A 22,621-nucleotide genomic window follows, 5' to 3' on the forward strand; every position below is an offset into this window, starting at 1 on the left:
CATTTTTTACTCCATACAACAGGCATCAGCAAGTTTGGTGAGAATATCAGGAAAAGGCAGGAAGCAAATCAAGGAATGGCGACGAGAGCTTCAGTTTTCAAAATCTGCAGGAGAGAGGAGATGAACCAAAGGGTGTATTTTGCTGTGTTCGCTAATGCAGTATTTTAGCAAGATTCCTGCTCTAAAGTTCCTATTTTCCTCCCTAGTTTTGAATAGTTAAGAGGAGGAACACACAAGGTGAGCCTTGAGTTTAACAATGTCTATATTTTCTCATGTTTTAATGGAGAAATGTAAATGTAATTAGTTTCATGAACAACAGTTGCTGAGATGAGAGGTGTGAAGATGAAGCTGTGAAATTATATTTTCTAATCTCCTTTCCTTTTGCTAAAGGTGTTAATTCTTGCTGGGATGGGAAGTGGCAGCTCTCTGTGCTCCTGAGGTGTGGAATCATTGAATAATAGAGCACAGAAGGAAGCCCTTTGGCCCATCATGCTATTTGCTGGCTCTTTACAGCAATCGTTTAATTATTCCCATGCCCCTGCTCTTTGGCCATAGCCCTGCTGTTCTTTCTATATCAAATACACATCTAGCACCACTTTGAAGGGACAATCACGCTCCACGTCACTCCTGATAGAACAGGTTCAAAAACAGACATTGATGGAAACTTTACTGAACTCTGCTCTTGCATCCCCACAGTCAAAAGATAATATTCCTTGTCTAGACTTTAGAGCAAGCCACATACAAGCACAGAATCACAGTATTATTTCATTACAGAAGGAAAACATTCAGCCCATTGTGTCTGCACCAACCGTCCGAATGAGCATTTCACTTAATGTCATCTCCCTGTTACCCTACACATACTTTATTTTCAAATAATCATCTAATTCCCCTTTGAATGTTCTGTTTGAACTTGTCTCCATCACAGTTTTAGGCAGTGCATTCTAGATCCTAACCACTAGCTGTGAAAAAAATTGCTTTCCCTCATATCATTTTTATTTCTTTTGTAAATTACCTTAAATTCGTGCTCTCTTGATCTCAGTCCTTTCATGAATTGGGATTATTTCTTTCCATTCACTCTCTCCAGACCCCTCGTGCTTCTAAATACTTAATCAAATCTCCTCTCAGCTTTTCCTGGTCCGACAAAACAACCCTGATTTCTCCAATCTGTCTTCATAACTGAAGCTGCTCATCCATGGAATCATTCTTGTAATAGCACCTTTGACACAGCAAAATGTCTTTACAGTTGTGTTATCAAATATAAATGTAACACCAGGCTGCATCAGGAGATGTGAGGACAGATAGCCAAAGGTTTTTGACAAACAGGCGAGTTTAAAGAGAATCTTAAAGGAGGAGAGAGCCCAAGAAAAGGGATTTTCAGAGCTTTAGGCCTTACTAAAGTGAAAAGGAAGTAGCAGCTGAAGGCAGCTCTGCCAATGCAGGAATGATGAAAGTCAGCAATAGTCCAGAATTGTGTAGCGCAGAGATCACGGGGAATTGTGGAGCTGGAGGAGGTTGGTTAGAGAGAGAGGGCAAGGAGTGTAGTCGCTGGAGGAGGTTCCTGAAGTAAGGAGGGGCTTGTGAGGCCATGCAGGGATTTGAAATCAGGGATGAGGTTATTAAAATTGAGATGTTGCCAGATCTGGGAGCCGAAGTAAATTAGCAAACACAGAGGATAATGGAGCATGAATTGAGACAGCGATAGGCTCGTGTTGAAGGTGGTTGTGAGATGGGAGGCCATTCAGGAGGGTATTGCCATAACAAAATCAACAGCTGCCTGGGAAAGATGTCAGAAAGGTGCTGGACCATGTGGAGTCAGATCAAAAGAAGAGAGAAGGGAGAAGATTGGAAAATAAAATGATCACCAATAACGCTGGGCCTGACAGTTCAAACCATAACATCAAGGGTCTGGGTGGGTTGCTCTTCGGAGGGTCAGTGTGGACTTGTTGGGCCGAAGGGCCTGTTTCCACACTGTAAGTAACCTAACTAATCTAATCTAAAAAACAAGTGGTACAGAATTTCCCCATGACACTACAGGTTGAACCTTATGTTGATTTGATTAAGCCTGTTCTGAGTCAAGTTTTTGGGATGGATTTGCGCCGTGAAGCCTAACAAGTTTTCTTGCCATGTCTCACCTTCTCTAACAGCCAATTCTGTCCCTCTGGCTTCCTTCATGTCTGATTCAATCCCTGTTTCACTATACACCATTCCTGAAACAGCTCACCACTCAACTGATATCCGCCAAGAGAACAGCGCTACTTGTATCTGCACCATCATCAAGAGCCCATTGTGCACCCAGCCAAACACTGTCAGTTTAAAAAAAAATCTCCTCCACATGGATACCTTCAGATTTGGAAGACCCAGGAAAGTTGGTGTCCTGCTTGTGGAAGGGCCCTGGAAGTGGGGGAGGGGTGAGAGGAATAGATGGAGTGGTGCACAGGTGAAAAACCCAACTGATACACTAATGTCCTTTAGGAAAGGAAACTGCCGTCCTCACCTGATCTGGCCTACATGTGACTCCAGACCCACAGCAATATGGTTGATTCTTAACTGTCCTCTGAGCAATCAAGGATGGGTGATAAATGCTGGCCTAGCCAGTGACACCGTCATCCCATCAATGAGCAAAAAAACAAATCAGAGACATGCCAAGACAGTTCGTAAAACCTGGCACATCTTGTATTCCAATATGATGGATGTAGGGTGCATGTGGCTGGTGTCCAAGGTATTGGTGTCTGATGTCCTTTGGAGTAAGCAGCAAGCTACTTTCACCTGGTGCCTGCGCTGATTTCTTGGATTTTCTTGATGTCCCACTTGTGTGGCACATTTGGTAACATAGGAAGCCGAGTATCAGTGAAGCAATTTGGATCCATTAACAATCCTCCTCCCCCCCCCCCCCCCCCACCCACCCACCCAATGTTAAATGGGAGCTTTCTACTGCTCGGTGACAAACTTACTGCATCACTTGCCAAACACAGAGAAAAGGAAGCATGGTGCTCAAGATCGGCCTCAATGGATTTCTCAATTCCTTCCGTGACAAATCTCTCCATAGCTCACATCACTTAGACCCCTCGAACATTCCTCGCTTAGCACTTCCCAAAGTGCTAACACCTGGTCAGTAAAGCCTGGTTTCTTAAAGAGGATTCAATAACGGTGGGTGAGTTTTAAAACTAGGCCTTTGCGGATGACTAACACATTTCATTTTCCAAACTGCCTGCTTTGTCAGACTCTGAGTATAACCATTCCCCATCCAGTGACTTGTTAAGGAATTCAAATGGGAAAAGTCATTGCTAACCTCTTCTTTTTAACCTTAAACACAGAATAGCACAGACTGAAAAAGCAGTGAATGCTGGAAATATGAAATGGTAATAGAAAGTGACAGGAATAAACAGAAGGGTTTGTTAGTGGCTGAAAGGAAGCTTATCAATTTATGTAAAAATTCATGAAGAATTGAGTTGGTCTTGTTCAGTATTTTCTGCTTTAAAACAATGTTTATTGGCGGTCCTCTGAAACCTTGCTGATGAGATTATTTCTCATAATTGATGCAGAAAATCAGCAGGATCTTTACTGGTGACTGAGCGCAGCGAAGTGCTAGTGCTATTCCTCACTCGATCGGTCCCTCCAGCAGCAGCCACAGCACAGCACCTGCTCGTTCAGCTTTCTACCTGCAATTGCCACAAACTCCATGATAGATGGGGCAAGGAGGCAGCTCCCAAATCTGCCCAGGAGGGAATGGGGATGGAATGCCATGCCATTGGCACCAATCTGAACCACACTGGTCATTCAACACATCTAGGGAGTCTGTATTTCTGTGGCAACAGTGTGTTGTAGCTTGGAGTTATGGATAATGATGATTGAGCTTCCTTTTCTTTCAATCCTACACTGAACAGGAATCTCTCCTACTCTGACTGCCCATGATAGAAAGATTTACAAGTTGATGCTGTGATTTTCCCTGGTTATCAAGCCCTGGATTGAAACCTGAACATGAAGCATCTGACTCCAAGGCTACCACTGCACCATGTAGCTTCCCCTTGATCCTGCTTTAAACCTGGAGACACATTCCACTTAGATCAGCTAACTCTGTTTTGTTGCATGCTACATTATCAGAGAAGGCTACCAACTCTGCACGAATTATCCCTGGAGGTTTCATCATGTGACTTCCTGCTTCCAATATGCTATTCCCCACCCTGCATTGGTATCTGACCAAGCCCATTTTTGCAATACATTGCCCAAACCAACTGGCAATTGCAAAGACTCTTTAGGACCAAGTTGGATAGTTCCTGCCTGTCCATGAAACATCTCTTTAATCACCTCCCAGCATTTTCATAAGTAATAAGTGCTTGAAACACCATTTTGTTTTTGAATGGCCCAGTGAATTTTTTCCACAGTCACTGGGAAGATTAACCTTCAGCTTCCAGGTCATTCCTGGAGGAATTGGCAATTTGTGGCAGATCTTTCCCACCTCAGTCAGCCGAATATGAATTGCCAGTGTGAATGTATGTGAATAAGATTGTCTCCAGCTTTCTATCTGGGGCAGAGATTGGAGCAGGATTACTGTGAGGTCTTGTACATGATTATCCTGCTGTTGAAATTGTCCTGTCAATAGAAATACCAGTGGGTTATAATCACTTTTAAGGAATCAGTGCAGTATTCTCTCCATTGACACCACCCCCAACATTGATCAAACAGTAAACTGAACACGTCTGGTTTCAGCAATGTTAATGCTAGCCCCGGTCTCTAGCTCAGGAAACCAAGCTCAGTGAATGTTAAGGGGAAAACATACACTCTAGGAGGATTAACCTGAGCAGCTAATGTGATGTTTTGAGTTTAACAAATGAATGGGTGGCGGTGCTTTTTTCTAGGAAGGAGGTTGTTGCTATGGCAATGTTGATTTGGCTGAGAGCACAGCAGCAGTGATAGGGGCGGGGCAAGGGCACAGTAGGCCTTTGTTCTTTTCCTGTGTGGAAAACTGATCTGCTCAAGCTGTTTTGGCCACGAATGTAGAATCTCGGAATTGTTACAGCATTGAAGAAGTCCGTTGGCCCTCCAAATGTGCAATTTATCTTGTCCCACTTCCCCTCCCTCTCCTGCACGTTTTACCTTCACAAATAACAGTCTGACTCCCTCCCAACTTCCCCTCCCAACTGTCTCCGCCACATACTCAGCCTCTGCTTTCCAGACTTTATGGCTACTCACTTCAGGCAAAGGATTTTTTTTCTCCTTTTTTTTTGCTTATTTGACCAATGATTTAAAATCTGAGCCAATTCAATTCCTTGACCTTTGGGTCAACTTGTTGAGTTACGGGTCAAGTGCTGGAAAATGGGATTAGTTGATAGATTTTTATTGACCAGCATGCACAGGAATGGGCCAAAAGGCCCCTCTCTGTGCTGTGCTATGAATCTATACAACTATGGGGATCTCTGGGGAAGTATTTGGTGGAATCTGATTTGAAATAGTAAGGACTGTGTGAGTGTAATGTTTCATTCCCTGCAGATGAAGTAAACTGTTAAACTTTACTACCCCACTTCCTGACTTTCACCAAATCCTGTTCACTTCCTCCTCATACCTCTTGGCATCCATTCAACAATGCCTCAATTTGTTCATTATTCAGCAACGTGAGCAAACCTCTCTCCAGCCACACCCTTTATAATCTCTGGAAGCACGTCCATAGAATCCATACAGTGTGGAAACAGGTTATTTGGTCCAACAAGTCCACACTGACCCTCCGAACAGTATCCCACCCAGACCCATTCCCCTACCCCCAATTTCCCTGAATGATGCTCCTAACCAACACATCCCTGAACACTATGAGCAATTTAGACATGGCCAATTCACCTAATCTGTACATCGTTGGACTGTGGGAGGAAACCCATGCAGCCATGGGAAGAATGTGCCAACTCCACACAGACAGTCACCCAAGGCTGGAATCAAACCCGGGTCCCTGGTGCTAACCACTGAGTCACTGTGCCACTGGAGAGCAGTCTGAGATCTCTATGTTGCTCCAACTCTCTCTTTTCCATCACCCCATCTCCCAACCCGCATTGTCCTTTATACCAGCATGAGTGGCCGTACCTTCAACTACTGGGCCTCCAGCCTCTGGAATTCCCTCTCAAAACCTCTCTGCCTCTTCACTGTCTCACTTCCTTCCAGACACATTTGACCAAGCTCTGAGTGAACTAATATATGTTCAGGTGCCTCTCTGATAACATTTCTGGGAAGCACTGAGTGAGGCTTCACCATGTCAGAATTGGGACATACAAGTTGCTGTTGTTGTTGAGTTTACACATTTGTTCAGTTTTTAACCAGTCTCCCCTTGTTTATGAGTGTGGCCTCCAGAAATAATGAAGTTGATATGTGAAACAAAGAACAGAGATTGCTGGAAAAGCTCAGCATCTATGGAGAGAAATCACAGTTAACATCTCCAGTCGAGTGATCTTTCCACAGACTGGTAGCTCAAAAAAAGATGGTTTTTATATGGAAGATGGATTGGGGAGGAAGTAAATGATAGGTGGAGACCAGAGAAAGGAAAAATGGGGTTGGACAGACAAAGGAGTGGTTAACGGTCAGTCTGGGAGAACAAATAGCTGCTAATAGGGGACAAGAAATGGGCGACGATGGATAATGTGTGGTAGCAGCCTCATGTAATGGCAAGACCTGTTGTGTGAGGGGTCGGGGGAAAACATGGGGAAAGGTGCTCAGGCCCTAAAATTGTTGAAGTTGATATTAAGTCCAGAAGGTTGCAGGGTTCCCAAGCGCAAAATGAGGTGTTGCCCTTCCAGCTTGCACTGACTTCACTGAAGCACTGCAGTAAGCCCAAGACAGAGATGTTGGCCAGGGAACAGGCAACAGTGTTCCACTGATAGGCAACTGGAAACTCAGGGTTTTCTTTGGAGGCCAAATGTAGATGTTCTGCAAAGCCGTCGCCCTGTCCACGCCCCAATGTAGGGGAGACCACATTGTGAACAGCGATTACAGTAGACTACTTTGAGTGAATTGCAGGTAACTCACTACTTCACCTGGAAGGTATGTTTGGGACCTTGGATGGAAGGTGGGAGGAAGCAAACGGTCAGGGGTTCGTAGGGGACGGTGCCGAGGGATGCTGGGAGTGAAGGAGGAATGGACCAGGATGTTCCACAGGGAACAGTCCCTGCGGAAAGTTGACAAGGGAGGGGAGGATCATATGATATTTGCTTGTTTGTTCTTGCCGTGTTTGTTGCTCGTGGATTTGATGGTTCATCCAACTGACCCCTCCCTGACCCAAAACTGGGCTCAGTCTACATTAAAACCATAAGCTGTATGTTCAGAAGTAGACCATTCAACTCATCGTGTCTACTCTGCCATTTATCGAGGTATTGGGGCCAATCTGATAATCCTGAACTCCACTTGGCTGTTTTTTTCCAGTGATGTTTAAGGAGCTCACAGTGGGGTGATAACAGGTACATGCACCATGCAGCTACATTCATTAAAGGCAGACTATTTTGAGATGAGTAGATGCAGAGAGAAATGTAAAAAGGAACATTGTACAAATTGCAGCCTGCATCATTAATGAGCTTTAATGTTACACAAGGGGAGGTCGTGAATATAACAGAGCGACTTACATTTATATAGCACCTTTCACAATATCAGGACATTCAATCCATGAAGTATCTTTGAAATCTAGTCACTGTTTGAATGTAGGAGCCAATTTGTGCACAGCAAGTTCCCACAAAGGTGGGTGGTGCTATTCAATGGATACACAGTGTTGTGGTGTGGTGGGTAGCAGCCCTACCTAATAGCTAGAAACTCTCGTTCAATACTACTCCAGGGAGTAGTCAGGGAGGGTACATTCATTGAGTATTAACCAGCAATTCCTTCTAGCTGGGAAGAGTGGGAGAGATCAGCACTGTCCGTGACCCCAGGCTACAACATGCCTGGAAAAGCATAGGTTCCCACAGCGATGTGGGTTGCACAGTTGGCTGGACTGCTGGTGTCTATCAGGTCGGTGCTGACAGCCTGGAACTTGGTCCCTATTCTAACCGGGGATGAATTCAGCACTCACCTCCTTCCACAACCTGCAGTGCTGGAGAGAATTCAAGAGCAATATAAAATAGGTTTTGGCAATATATATTGAGGGATAAATATTGTCCGTGACACTGGGGAGAACTCACTAGCTTTTAGTCGGAATACTGCCATGAGATCTTTTAAATCCATCTGAGTGGGAAGCAGGGGTCCCAGTTTAGTGGAGCCACTGTCTAATGATAATGTATTGCATTTTAGTGTTTCATTTAGACCAGATTTGGGAAGGCTTCAATGAAAGTAATTTCAGGGATTTCCTTCCAGTAATGTGGAGGCAGAGGGAGTCCCATGAATTTAGTGGACAACAGCTGGCTCTTGGTGGTGGTGGTGGGGTGGGGGGGGGGGGGGGTCACACAGAGTAGACATGTCGCCAAAAACCACAAATGAATGTCATGAGAATAGACAGTGGCGACTTGATTCCTTAAACAAGGGCAGGGAACCAAAGGAAAGGAAAGTGAGGGCTGGCCTTTGAGAGAACTGTACATCCGATTCATTCTCATTATCCTTCCAGTCTCTGATTAGAAAAGATTTAATTGTGTAATCGGATAGAATCAGTGCATTGTTAAGCAGTAAAAGGGTTTCATTCGGACCACAGATGCTTTTAGGTTGAGGGAGTTTTGCATAGACTTTAATACACTGCGTATTTATAGTGAGCCCATGAATGATGCTTGTGCCAGATGCTCAGTGTGCCAACTACTGGCACAGATCCTACACAGTGGAAAGTCATGACCTTGTATTTGTTGCCATTTGACTATTGCCTGCCAGTGGATGCCATCTTTAACAGTCATTTAATGCACCAATCCACATCTAGTTTAATTTAGATAAATGCAAGCTGCTGCATTTCGAGAAAGCAAATCTTAGCAGGACTTATACACTTAATGGTAAGGTCCTAGGGAGTGTTGCTGAACAAAGAGACCTTGGAGTGCAGATTCATAGCTCCTTGAAAGTAGAGTCACAGGTAGATAGGATAGTGAAGAAGGCGTTTAGTATGCTTTCCTTTATTGGTCAGAGTACTGAGTACAGGAGTTGGGAGGTCATGTTGTAGCTGTACAGGTTGTTGGTTAGGCTACTTTTGTGTGCAATTCTGGTCTCCTTCCTATTGGAAGGATGTTGTGAAACTTGAAAGGGTTCAGAAAAGATTTACAAGGATGTTGCCACAGTTGGAGGATTTGAGCTATAGGGAGAGTTTGAATAGGCTGGGGCAGTTTTTCCTGGTGTGTCGGAGGCTGAGGGGTGACCTTTTGAAGTTTATAAAATCGGGGGCATGGATAGGATAAATGGACAAGGTCTTTCCCTTGCGGTGGGGGAGTCCAGAACTAGAGGGTATGGGTTTAAGGTGAGAAGGGACCAATATAGGGACGTAAGGTGGTACGTGTATGGAATGAGCTGCCAGAGAAAGTGGTGGGGGCTGGTACAAAGGCATCTGGATGGTATATGAATAGGAAGGATTTAGAGGGATATGGGCCAAGTGCTAGCAAATGGGACTTGATTGGGTTGGGCTATCTGGTCGGCATGTACAAGTTGGACCGAAGGGTTTGTTTCCATCTCTATGACTCTATGGCTCTATAACTGTCAAGCAGAATGTTCCCATTTCAGTCACTAGACAATGTTTTCTCTCTGTCTATTTCCTCAACTATCCCCCTTTCCTGCATTCCATTACCCAATGCTACCAGTCTCCCCAGCTTCCATCTTGTCCAACTATTTAGTCTTTAAGTAAATGCTATAAGCTCTGTATTTTTTTATTCATTCAGGATGAGTGTGTTGTTGGCTCAGCCAGCATTTATTGCTCATCTCTAAATACATAGGGGGCAGTTAAGAATCAACCACATTGTGGTGGCCTGCTTTCACGTGCAGGCCAGACCAGGTAAAGATGGCAGTTTCCTTCTTTAAATGGCATTAATGAACCTGATGGGTTTGTCCAACAATCGACAATCACATGATACTTATTCCAGATTTTTTTGTATTGAATTCAAATTCTACCATCTTCTGGCAGGATTTGAACCCGGATCCTCAGAATATTCCTTGGGTCTCTGGATTAGCACTCATAATAATATCCCTGGGCCATCGCTTCCCCTGTGTGGGATCATATTGAAGCCCATTCCTGTTCCTAGCCCAATATCTATATCAATCCACTTTCATCCATAACAAGTTGTTCAATTCAGTTTATCAAATGGGCTATAATTTGGTTCTTCAGCAATAGATATTCTCGTGTGAGTTACTAAACCTATCCCATTACATTCAGCCCATTCCACAATCAAGTGATATACATGATTTGGAGACATGCACACACACACACACACACACACACACACTCACACTCTCACACACACACACACACACACTCACTCACTCTCACTGATGCACCCCCCTCACAGACTTAAAACACTCTTACACTCACTACACACACATATACACTCTCTCTCACACTCACAATCCCCAACCCAGACAGACACACACAGACACACACACCCACATGCACACATATATTTTGTGGCGTGAATTTGTACTTGCAGAGTTGCGTTGTACTTTGCTCAAAAACTGCATGAATTCATGTAAAACTCTGTTATCTCACTTTTTAGATTTGAACCAATCTAAACATAATGGCATAGACAGAGAACTCACAGGGCTAACACCTTCATATTGTCTAGCTAACATCAATTGTTATAGCTAACCTGAGAATGCAACTTTTTAAAAAAAAAGGTTTTGTGATTTACACATGAAAGAAGTGAAACTATCATGATATTCAAACAGATGAAAGAACTCAACAGACAATCAAGGTATTTTTGAATATGTAATTTCAGTTACATCACACTGTAAACTTTTTGCTATAAATTCTGTGCCTTACAATTGTGCACTCCACAACCACCTGATGAAGGAGCAGCGCTCTGAAAGCTAGTGCTTCCAATTAAACCTATTGGACTATAACCTGGTGTTGTGTGATTTTTAACCAAGTGATCTACGTTTGTGTTTCTTTCCCAACTACAGAGATGTTCGGAAGTTCAAGGAGACAAAGAAGCATTTTGATAAGGTCAGAGAGGACATGGATCTGGCATTGATCAAAAATGCTCAGGCTACGCGGAACAAGACACATGAGGTGGAGGAGGCTACGGGGACATTAACCATGACCAGGAAATGCTTCAGGCACCTGGCACTCGACTACGTTCTTCAGGTATGGAGCAAGATGAGATACCAGGGCTTTGGGAGATGCTGTGAAGCACATCGAGGTTAGCAGTGTAGGGAAAAGCAAAATATCTTCATGTGGACTCTCCATCTTGAAGTTCAGATTTACATCAGTATTGTCCAGTGTAAACAGGACCCTACCAGGAGCATTGGTGCCAAGGAGATTGTGACTGTGGCCCCTGGGCCATTTGCAATTGGGCAGTCCCAGGCCTGATCACAGCCCAGTTCTGACCTGGATCTGTCCAGATCAGGCCTGGCTGTGATGGTGCCTGCAGCTGAATAGCTTGCTGATATTCAGTATGCACACTGGGATTATTGAGATAGATAGCAGCCAGTGGCTGTTGAACCAGGAGTCTGCACCTTCAGGTGAGGGGAGGGGAAAACCGACAAAAGGCAGGATCTCACAGGAGAGAGCTCTCCAGTCTCTAACAATGAAACTTGGAGTGTGATTTCCAGCAGAGCAGCTTGTTGCAAGTGAGTGAAAGATCAGTCTGCAGGATGAATGATGTAATGGGTTACCATAAGGTGCATTAAAGCAGTTAACACAACAGGAGCTAAACACACCTCAGCTGCAGCAGAGATAGGATGGAGGTGTTTCATAATGACAAATGAGTCACCTCATTAAATCACTGCTCTAATCTTTCTGAGTAGTCTCCAGCCATTTCTTTCAAGGATTTCTAATATTGTCCTCCATAGAAAAGTGTAGAGTTTGCACATTCTCCCCGTGTCTGTGTGGGTTTCTGCCGTGTTCCCCGGTTTCCTCCCACAGTCCAAAGATGTGCAGTTTAGGTGGATCGGTGATGCCCATAGTGTTCAGGGATGTGCAGGGTAGGTGGGTTAGCCATGGGAAATATAGGGTAGAGGGAGGGTTCTGGGCAGGATGTTCTTCGGAGGGTTGGTGTAGACCAGTTGGGCCGAATGGCCTGTTTTCGCACTGCAAGGATTCTATTTTATGATTCTATGATTTGAATGCTCTGGGTTTTTGTTTTTGTTTGTTTGTGAAACTTGTGAAGGATCGAAGGCAGTAGAGCAGAAATTCCATTAAGAATAGTGTGAACTGGAATAGAAAATGCTGAGTGAATATGTGATTTTGAGGGACCCGTTAGCAGGGTTTCACACAATTCATTGTTATATAATCAATGTTGTGATTTAAACACCGGCCAGCATGACGGAGTGCCTAGTAACAGATGTAATGGGCCTTATCAAGGCTGCTGAGTATCAAGACACTGGTCCAACAGGACAATCCTTACTGGCTCTCTGTCCTGACTGGACACGAACAGAAACTGCACTGATTTAAGATTACCAACCACCCACTTCCTGCAGCCACCAGCGCCCTCCTGTGGCTGTTCCAGCACAATGTCCAGCTGCCAGTGAGTGAGGGGACCAAGACATCATGTGGGTCTTCCTGCATCTAGAAAAAACACATCCTGTTATCTGGCGATGGATATTTCTACATCATTTGGAAATCCATTCATCAAAATAAACAGAATGTAATTACCGAATTAGACATTTTTGATGAAGATACCCTCTGTAAAGTTGATGAGAAATCTGTTGAGAATCAGTTGTGGGAATCTTAGACTTACTGTGATGTTGGCTGTTGGAATACGAGTCTATGTATCGGAGGCCTGGTGTTGTGATTTCATTGCAGCAAGGCCAACATTAAGCAGTGGGAAGCTTACAATTCATTACTCTTCCTTAAACCTTGACTTTGCTATTAGGTAAAAAGTGCTCTCCATCTGCGAAGAGTATGTGAATTAGTGTCAGGTTTGGAGAATTTTCTTTCTTCATTCATGGGATATAGGCATCACTGGCTAGGTCAGCCATTATTGCTCAGCCCTAAATACCCTGGAGGAAGTGGTGATGATGGCCATCTTGAAGCCACACAGTGTAGGGACACCAATACAGGGAGTTTATGGATATCCATGTGAACACTCTCACTTACAAACATGATCTCATTCGGGGTGTAATTTGACACATGAACATTTCCTGTACTTACGAATGGTTCATTTACATTGTCCTGCATTGTGTTCCAATTTGTGTACAAACTGGACTGGCAATGAAACCTGTCACAACCCGGGAACTGCCTGCAGTGGTGTTGGGGAGGAAGGTCCAGGATTTTGATCCAGCGACAGTGCACAAAATGGCAATCCAAATCAGGGTGACGTGAGACTTGCAGGCAGTGGTGTTCCATGCATCTGTTACCCTTATTCTTTCTTGGTGGTTGAGGCCAGTTATTTGGAAAATATATTCAGAGGAGCCTTGGTGAATTGCTGCAGTGCATCTTGTGGAAGGTATATACTGCTGCTTTTAAGTGTTGGTGGTAAAGGTGGCAGATAGAATACATCAGACCAATGAAAATGGGAGGTGACGCTGAAAACGTTGGGGATTCTTAATTGCTGTGCTATACATTGAATTACCACATGATGGCAGCAAATACCCATGTCCTTGATCTTCCATGAGGCCATCAATGTATCATCCCAATGAGATACTTCCATGTTGAACATGTCAGTGAAGAACTGAGCCCTTAATTTAAAAGAAAGGAACAAAGATTCATCCTTATTACTTCTGACATTTCCCCCCCCACCCCCCGCCGACCTGCATATTTTTGTGTTCCTGTTATTTCAGCAGATTGATTTTTTTTCCTGTTAATGATAAGGGCTGACGCTGTCAGAGGAATTGACTGTCAGAAATATTTGATTGATCCTGATTATTAAAAATGAACAGAAATAAAAGCTAACATCCCATCTATCTCTCAAAAGCTTAAAGTTTCCTGCTGTTGAGTGTTTTCTAATTTAATGCAATCGAACAGTGGAAAATGAGGCTCTTGTGTCGGTGCTGGCTCTTTGAAAGAGCCGTGCTAATTAGTTCCAACCTTTTCTTTCCTCAGACCCCTGCATATTATTCTTTTATTATTTATACCCAGTTTTCTTCCCGAAAGCCGTGAATTAATCTGCCTCCATCATCCTCCAAACAGTGTATTCTGGATCACAACAACTTGCAACATTAAGTTTTTTTTTTAAAAACTCCTTATTTCCCATGGGATTTTTTGCCAAATATCTTACGCTTTCTATTTTCCCTGAAGGTGATTGCAAGAATGATTAGAAGAGCAGAGAATAATTCCATATCCGTCTGACTGGAATTAGCAAGTGCTGAATATTCAGATAGTTCACATCTTTAACCGTATGTGTGAAATGTCTGACTGAACACCTGTTTGTTTGTTGTGTGCGCCAGTTGTAAAAAGGATGGGACTTATGATAAGTTAGTTGGAGTCCAATTTCCATCTCAATTCCCATGATGCAACCTTTAAGATTAGTTAGACTTATTTTGAGAGCACCCTGTTTCTGATAATGTTCATTAAATAAGTGCAGACTGTGCCCTTTCTCATTGGCGAAGCATGTCGCTCCCATCTTGTGCACAGTGTGAATTTCAGGTGAGTGGGATTCACTTCAGCATTGGATTAATCTGAGATATGTTTCTTATAGGTAGTCAATTTCATCACCTTGGAATCAGTGGAAGCCTCATACTTTCCAGTTAGAGGGAACCTGGAGTAGTTGCATCAAACTGCAGATCAGATGTGAGAGATATTTTAGCAAGAGGCAAGCAGTGACCTCGTGTATTATTGCTGGACTGTTGTTCCAAAGATCCACATAATGTTCTGGGGACCTAGGTTCAAATCCCACCATGGTAGATGGAGGAATATAAATCTGGAATTAAGAATCTTGGAGGCATATGGGCTGGGTGCTTGCAGGTGGGAATAAATTGGGTTGGGATATCTGGTTGGCATGGATGAGTTAGATCGAAGTGTCTGTCTCTGTGCTGTACATCTCTATAGCGCTAATCTAATGATGACCATCCATCCACATCCATGACCAGAAATTCCATTGCCACAAATTATTGGAAAAACCCATCTGGTTCACTAATGTCTTTTTTTAAGACAATAAAGAATCTTCCATCCTTACCTGGTCTGGCCTTCATATGACTCCAGACCCATAGCAATGTGGTTGACTTCTACCTACCATCTTGGCATTAAATGCTGACCCAGCCAGTGACATTCTGTGAATGAATTAAACAAAAGAAATGGATAAGCTCCAGGCTAGACCCATTCTAGCCTGCAGTAAACCGAGTGGTGGACAGGTTGTGGAAGAATAATATGTGCTTTACGTTTTGAAATTGTTATCTTTATTTTCAAACCTATGCATAGCTTCTTTCACCCACCCCCATCTCTGTAATCTCCTCCAGCTCTACAGAAGCACCCATCTCCCAGACGGCTGTAATTCTGCTTCCTGATGCATCGCTCATTTTAATCACTCCACCACTTGTGCCCACGACTTCATGTGATTGGACCCCAACCTCTGGAATTCCCTCTCTAAACATCTCCAGCTCTTGACCTCCTCTCCTTTCCTAAGCTACCTCTTTGACCAGGCCTTTAGCCAACTTTCTGAGGATCACCTTATGTTTCTTGGAGTCAGGTTTGGTTTGATGGTGTTCCTGTGAAGCAGCTTGGAATAAGACACTCCTCCATTTCAATCGTTCTTATTTTTCCTATAATTCCTTCGCATTTCCCTTTCTATTGATTGCCAGTTTTCCTTCATGCCCCATCTTGCCTGTATTTTCCTTTCTGGATATTTCTGGGCTATTCCCTTATATGAGCCGACCAGCTTTTGTTTAAACCTGATGTTGCTACACTGTGTGAAACTTGTGCTCTGAGGATGAATGGAAATACTGGGCTTTACCCATCACTGATTAAAATATTTCTCATTTCACTTTTTGATCTGTCCTTTTTTCCCCCAAGTGTTCATCTGGGCTGGATTTCCTTCTACTGGGCTGGGCTAAAGTTCAACATATTCACTACTGTTACTTTAGACATGAACTTCTTTAAATTATGATCAATATCTTCCAGTGTTGTATCTTTAGTTTGATTCATTACCCAGGATCAAGCCTAATTGTACATCCTTTCTCGACTGTGCCATGTATAGCAGAAGTAAACAGCCTTGGATTGATTCTAAAATCCCCTCACTTTTCTAAATGTAAACTTCCACATTATCCCAGTCTAACCCCACGAAGATAATATCTCCTTAAACTCAACTCATTTCCCACTCCAGGTTTCTCTCATTGCTTAAAGATCTAACCCTGTTAGTTTATTCACTGGTCAACAATAATCTTATTCTTAAGAGGTCCCCCATTATAGATCAGGCAGACTCTGAATGCCCTCATCAAAAATAAAACTGTGTAACTGTGGATTTAAATAAGAAAAACCGATCCCATCCTCTTTTCTATCTCCATCTCCCATGAAAATGTTACAGCTGGAAATTGTTACTTTGACCAAGGTCAGATTTCCCTCACAGTTACAACATTCCAATTAGTGCTTGTAATTTTCTGATTTTGAGAATGAATGAATCGCATATTTGCTTCCAAACACAACAAATCTGATCCATTCATATCACTTATTGGCTTTTCCCTTCTGTCTGTTCTCATTCTCTTTTGCCTATGTAAGCCTTGATCTGGATATTTGGCTTTCAATGTCTCACCTTCTCACTCTACTTTTCCCTAACCTTCTTCTCCCTTACTCCTAATAAAATTTGCCATTCTTAACCATGTGTGTTTATATATCGCCTCATTCTTCCTTCGTGTATTTAAGCAGCTGTTCCCTAAATCAGCCTCAATGACTTGTTGTGGTAATGAGTTCTTGCGTGTCTTTGACAGTCTTCCTCCGGCACTGTGTCAGATTGATGCATATAATCTGATTCTGTGGATTCAGTGCGATGTTGATATTGCCCGTTGATATTTGTTCAGTTCCTGTATGAGGTCAGTTTCAAGAGTCCGCCACTTGATGGCAGTACAATGCTCCACAAATATCTTCCCAGCTGGAAATATGAGGCTGATCGCAAATTTGTGGAAAGGATACAGGAATCACTTAGCCTTTTACAGTTCAAAGTGAGATTGAGGGTCCCTCCTGTAGTATAGTGGTAATGTCCCTACCCTTGGACTGAGAGACCTAGGTTTAAGTCTCACCTGCTCCAGAGGTGTGCAATAATATCTCGGAACAAAAAGTTACAGGGAGATGGGTGGGAAACTCTTTGGATGGTTGGTGTGAATTTGATGGGCCGAATGGCCTGCTTCCACACAGTAGTCATTCTATGAAGTGCTCAATTCATTCTACAAAAAAACTTCCCTCAATCAATTTTATTTAACTTATTGTTCCTAATCAACCTGTTCAGAGATGATTTGGAGATGCCGGTGTTGGACCGGGGTGTACACATTTTAAAAAATCACACAACACCAGGTTATAGTCCAACAGGTTTATTTGGAAGCACTAGCTTTTGGAGCGCTGCTCCTTCAGGTGCTCTGAAAACTAGTGCTTCGAATTAAACCTGTTGGACTATATTCTGGATCAGTGGTGCTGGAAGAGCACAGCAGGTCAGGCAGCATCCGAGGAGCAGTAAAATCGATGTTTCGGGCAAAACTCCTTCATCAGGAATACAGGCAGAGACCCTGAAGCGTGGAGAGATAAGTCAGAGGAGGGTGGGGGTGGGGAGAAAGTAGCATAGAGTACAATAGGTGAGTGGGGGAGGGGATGAAGGTGATGGGTCGGGGGGGAGGGTGGAGTGGATAGGTGGAAAAGAAGATAGTGAGTAAGGACAAGTCCGGACAAGTCATGGGGACAGTGTAGAGCTGGAAGTTTGGAACTAGGGTGAGGTAGGGGAAGAGGAAATGAGGAAATTGTTGAAGTCTGCATTGATGCCTTGGGGTTGAAGTGTTCCGAGGAGGAAGATGAGGCGTTCTTCCTTCAGGCGTCTGGTGGTGAGGGAGCGGTGGTGAAGGAGGCCCAGGACCTCCATGTCCTCGGCAGAGTGGGATGGGGAGTTGAAATGTTGGGCCACAGGGCGGTGTGGTTGATTGGTGCGGGTGTCTCAGAGATGTTCCCTAAAGTGCTCTGCTAGGAGGCGTCCAGTCTCCCCAATGTAGAGGAGACCGCATCGGGAGCAACAGATGCAATAAATGATATTAGTGGATGTGCAGGGAAAACTTTGATGGATGTGGAAAGCTCCTTTAGGGCCTTGGATGGAGGTGAGGGAGGAGGTGTGGGCACAGGTTTTGCAATTCCTGCAGTGGCAGGGGAAAGTGCCAGACAGGAGGGTGGGTTATAGGGGTCATGGACCTGACCAGGTAGTCACAGAGGGAACGGTCTTTGCGGAAGGCGGAAAGCGGAAAGGGGTGGGGAGGGAAATATATCCCTGGTGGTGGAGTCTGTTTGGAGGTGGCGGAAATGTCGGCGGATGATTTGGTTTATACGAAGTTTGGTGGGGTGGAAGGTGAGCACCAGGGGCGTTCTGTCCTTGTTACTGTTGGAGGGGTGGGGTCTGAGGGCGGAGGTGTGGGATGTGGATGAGATGCGTTGGACGGCATCTTTAACCATGTGGGAAGGAAAATTGCGGTCTCTAAAGAAGGAGGCCATCTGGTGTGTTCTGTGGTGGAACTGGTCCTCCTGGGACCAGAGCGGTGGAGGCGGAGGAATTGGGAATACGGGATGGCATTTTTGCAGGAGGTAGGGTGGGAAGAGATGTAATCCAGGTAGCTGTGGGAGTTGGTGGGTTTGTAAAAAATGTCGGTGTCAAGTCGGTCATCATTAATGGAGATGGAGAGGTCCAGGAAGGGGAGGGAGGTGTCAGGGATGGTCCAGGTAAATTTAAGGTCAGGGTAGAATGTGTTGGTGAAGTTGATGAATTGCTCAACCTCCTCGCGGGAGTACGAGGTGGTGACAATGCAGTCATCAATGTAGCGGAGGAAGAGGTGGGGAGTGGTGCCGGTGTAATTACGGAAGATCGCCTGTTCTGCGTAGCCAACAAAGAGACAGGCATAGCTGGGGCCTATACGGGTGCCCATGGCTACCCCTTTGGTCTGGAGGAAGTGGGAGGATTCGAAGAAGAAATTGTTAAGGGTGAGGACCAGTTCGGCCAAACGAATGAGAGTGTCGGTGGAAGGGTACTGTTGGGGACATCGGGAGAGGAAGAAACAGAGGGCTTGGAGGCCCTGGTCATGGCAGATGGAGGTGTAGAGGGATTGGACATTCATGGTGAAGATGAGGCGTTGGTGGCCAGGGAAACGGAAGTCTTGGAGGAAGTGGAGGGCGTGGGTGGTGTCTCAAATGTATGTGGGGAGTTCCTGGACTGGAGGGGACTATAACCTGGACTGTGGGTTATTTTTAACTTTGTAAACCCCAGTCCAACACCGGCATCTCCAAATCATCTCTGAATAGGTTGATTAGGAACAATAAGTTAAATAAAACTGATTGGGGAAGTTTTTTTTAGAAAGAATTGAGCACTTCATAGAATGACTACTGTCTGGAAGCAGGCCATTCGGCCCATCAAGTTCACACCAACCATCCAAAGAGTTTCCCGCCCATCTCCCTGTAACCCTACACTTCCCACAGCTAATCCACCTAACCCCCACATCCCTGAACACTATGGGCAATTTAGCATGGCCAATCCACCTAACCCACACATCCCTGAACATGATGGGCAATTTAGCATGGCCAATCCACCTAACCTGCAAATCTTTGGACAATGGGCAGAAGTCCACACAAAACCAGGGAAAATATTCAAACTTCGCACAGATACTCATCCAAGGATGGAATCGAACCCAGGTCCCAGCGCTGTGAGGCAGCAGTGCTAACCAGTGATCCATTGTGCTGCTCACTTGTAGTACTGACCCTACCTCTGGGCCACGCAACCCGCATTAATGTCCCATCTCCTCTGCTCCAGAGGTGTGTCATGGCATTGCTGAACAGGATGATTAGAAAAACACCTAGATGTTAACTTGAACTGCCAAACACATCAGATTACAGAATCACTGCTCCCCACTGCTGGTGATTTCTGTCTGTGACTGACCTGATGCTGTTGTGAATGAGACGTTGTCTGCGACTCACCAAGTGTATTAGCACACTTGGTGGTTTTTGGTTTTGTAGTCCCCTTACTCAGCTCCCTGTAATTCAGCCCCGTTATCTCTCAGCAGTTAGCTGACTTGCTGGAATTACCTCTTGACAAATGTGGGGGAGGTGGAAACATGAAACAAGAAATAAGCTGCTACATTAATTAAAAGATTTTCCTGTTTTGAAGGATCCCTACAGGGCTGCTTCTGTTGAAGCAGGCACCATAGTGTTTGTCAGAATTCCTGTTGGTTTATAAAGGCACTGTGGCAATGTGTGACCACTTCACTTTGTTGCTGCTGTGTATGTGGAGAAGGTACAGGGAAGCTACCCTGACCCTTCCCTTGCATAAGTAATAAATAAAGCTTTGTCCTTTGCAGACAGCACTCATTTAATACACTTCAAAACCTTAATGAACCATGTTTCGATACAGTTTTGACCAGTTTGATTCTCTCACTTATTCTATCAGGTCAGACTGTGGATGAAAATGAATTATTAATTTAAAATATAGACTACATTTTTTCTCTGAAGTGCCTTACATTGAATATAAAACAAGCATCACTCGCTATCTACACAGCCTTCCAGTTTCCTATGTTCTTCCCCCTTTGTTTGGTGTATAATGTAGTCAATCTTCAGTTCTCCACAGTAACAAAGGGTTCAGCCTGGATGCCTCCTTGGCTGCATTGTCTAGACAGTGTGGCGCTGCTGACATGTTTAACATAAGTTGTGCAGCAACGATCAATCAAACAGCCAGAGCCTTCGGTAATGTTGGGAGCTCGAAATACCAGCTAATAGTAAAACGGTATTAACACACACATCTGTAAAACAGGAAATATTAACAACAGCTCTCAATAAAATAGGGAATTTTAAAATCATGATATCAACCATCCATAAAACACCATAGCAGCAACTACTGTCTAAGAGCTGACTCTCTCTCTCTCTCTCTCTCTCTCTCTCTGTTAATAAACCTGTGATCTTGTCTTTCTTAGATTAATGTTCTGCAGGCAAAGAAGAAGTTTGAAATATTAGATGCGGTAAGACTTTGTTTATTTTGCTTATTTCCATTGCTTATTTTCTGCCTTTACAAGTAGACAATGCTCCTTAACCTTTCAGTTAAATGTTACAGGATCTTCAACAAAAGATCAATATGTCACTACCTCAGACAATTGGATTTCCCACATTTCAAATGTTGTCCCACTTACTTTGTAAATGGGATTCACCTCAGCATGTTTTAATAAATCTTTCATAAAGCACTGAATGTTGAGGATAGAAGCTGGTCAGTCTTAACTGTAAGACCAAAACTCAAAACAGAAAGTAAGATCGTGGTTTTAATACAGTTTGTGGACCTCTACTGCATGTAAGGATTCCAACACTGGATATGAGCTCCCAATACTATAAACTTACATTGTAACTCTCCAACCCTCACACAGTAAAATTGCAACACTGGGAATTAACTAATACTGCAAGACTGCAACACTAGATAGTAACACTCACTCTGCAAACACACAGCCCCAGCAATCATGCACTCAATAATCAGATACTGTGTAATATCCATCAGTCATACTCTCTGATGGATGCATGGGCATTCTACACTCAGGCTAGGTGGGGGATTGTGATAAGTAGGTGGAGGAATGGCACTCACTGGGGATAAGGTTGGTCCGCCTTAACTGTAAGACCAAAACTCAAAACAGTGACTTGTATCTTTGTACCAACCTTTCAAAAAAAGTGTCTCTGGCAAGATTCAGAAGAATTCTGTGAAATGAATATTGCGGTTTTGACAAACTTGATCAATTTCAGGGAAATCCTTGCATATTGAAACCTGTTTGATGGTGTGTCATTCTGTGCTGCAGATGCTGTCGTTCATGCATGCTCAGTACACCTTCTTCCAGCAAGGATATGATTTGCTTAAGGAGCTGGATCCCTACATGAAAAAACTGGCCACAGAGGTGAGAGACCGTGCAATGTCATCGTGCTTTCCCGATAAAGTTAATAAGTTTGAGGCCATTGAAAGTCACAGGTTGTTAATGAGAAACATGGAGAAGGGTTTAACAGAAGATGATTTATCTGTTGACATTATTTCTAGGTTCCTGTGTGAAAGTGGATGAAATCATGAACTGAAAGTTAATAACTGGAGCCTGTTTTAATTATTAAAGACGTCCCTTCAGTAACTTAATGAATAAATGCATTGCCCATTGTGGTACTGAACCACACAGACTCAGCGGTTTTGTCCCTCTCAAATAGCACGATGTCTCGAGAAAATGCAAGGGATGAAAGTCCATCAAGATTTTGTTACTGATTCTGTCTTCTATGTGTCCTACTTCAACATCCACAGAAGTAAATGGCAGCTGAGGGTGGGACTAGGCTGATCCCAAGTGGTTAAATAGTCCACCAATGTCCATCTGGGCTTCCATAAGAATATAACCATTTGCATGAGGTAGAGTGAAAGGAAAGAGAGTGACTTGTACA

The 22,621-nt window shown here is 43.9% G+C and overlaps 1 protein-coding gene across 1 annotated transcript in view; it reads left to right on the forward strand.

Annotated features, from left to right (window-relative positions):
- Positions 1-22,621, forward strand: part of acap3b (ArfGAP with coiled-coil, ankyrin repeat and PH domains 3b) — a 302,002-nt gene that overhangs the window by 209,844 nt on the left and 69,537 nt on the right. The window contains exons 6-8 of the mRNA XM_060852259.1: positions 11,035-11,218; positions 21,145-21,189; positions 22,006-22,101. Of these exons, the coding sequence (XP_060708242.1) occupies positions 11,035-11,218; positions 21,145-21,189; positions 22,006-22,101 (325 nt within the window). The remainder of the gene's footprint in view (positions 1-11,034; positions 11,219-21,144; positions 21,190-22,005; positions 22,102-22,621) is intronic.

This window comes from Hemiscyllium ocellatum, chromosome 37 (assembly GCF_020745735.1).
Source record: "Hemiscyllium ocellatum isolate sHemOce1 chromosome 37, sHemOce1.pat.X.cur, whole genome shotgun sequence".
Taxonomy (NCBI): domain Eukaryota; kingdom Metazoa; phylum Chordata; class Chondrichthyes; order Orectolobiformes; family Hemiscylliidae; genus Hemiscyllium; species Hemiscyllium ocellatum.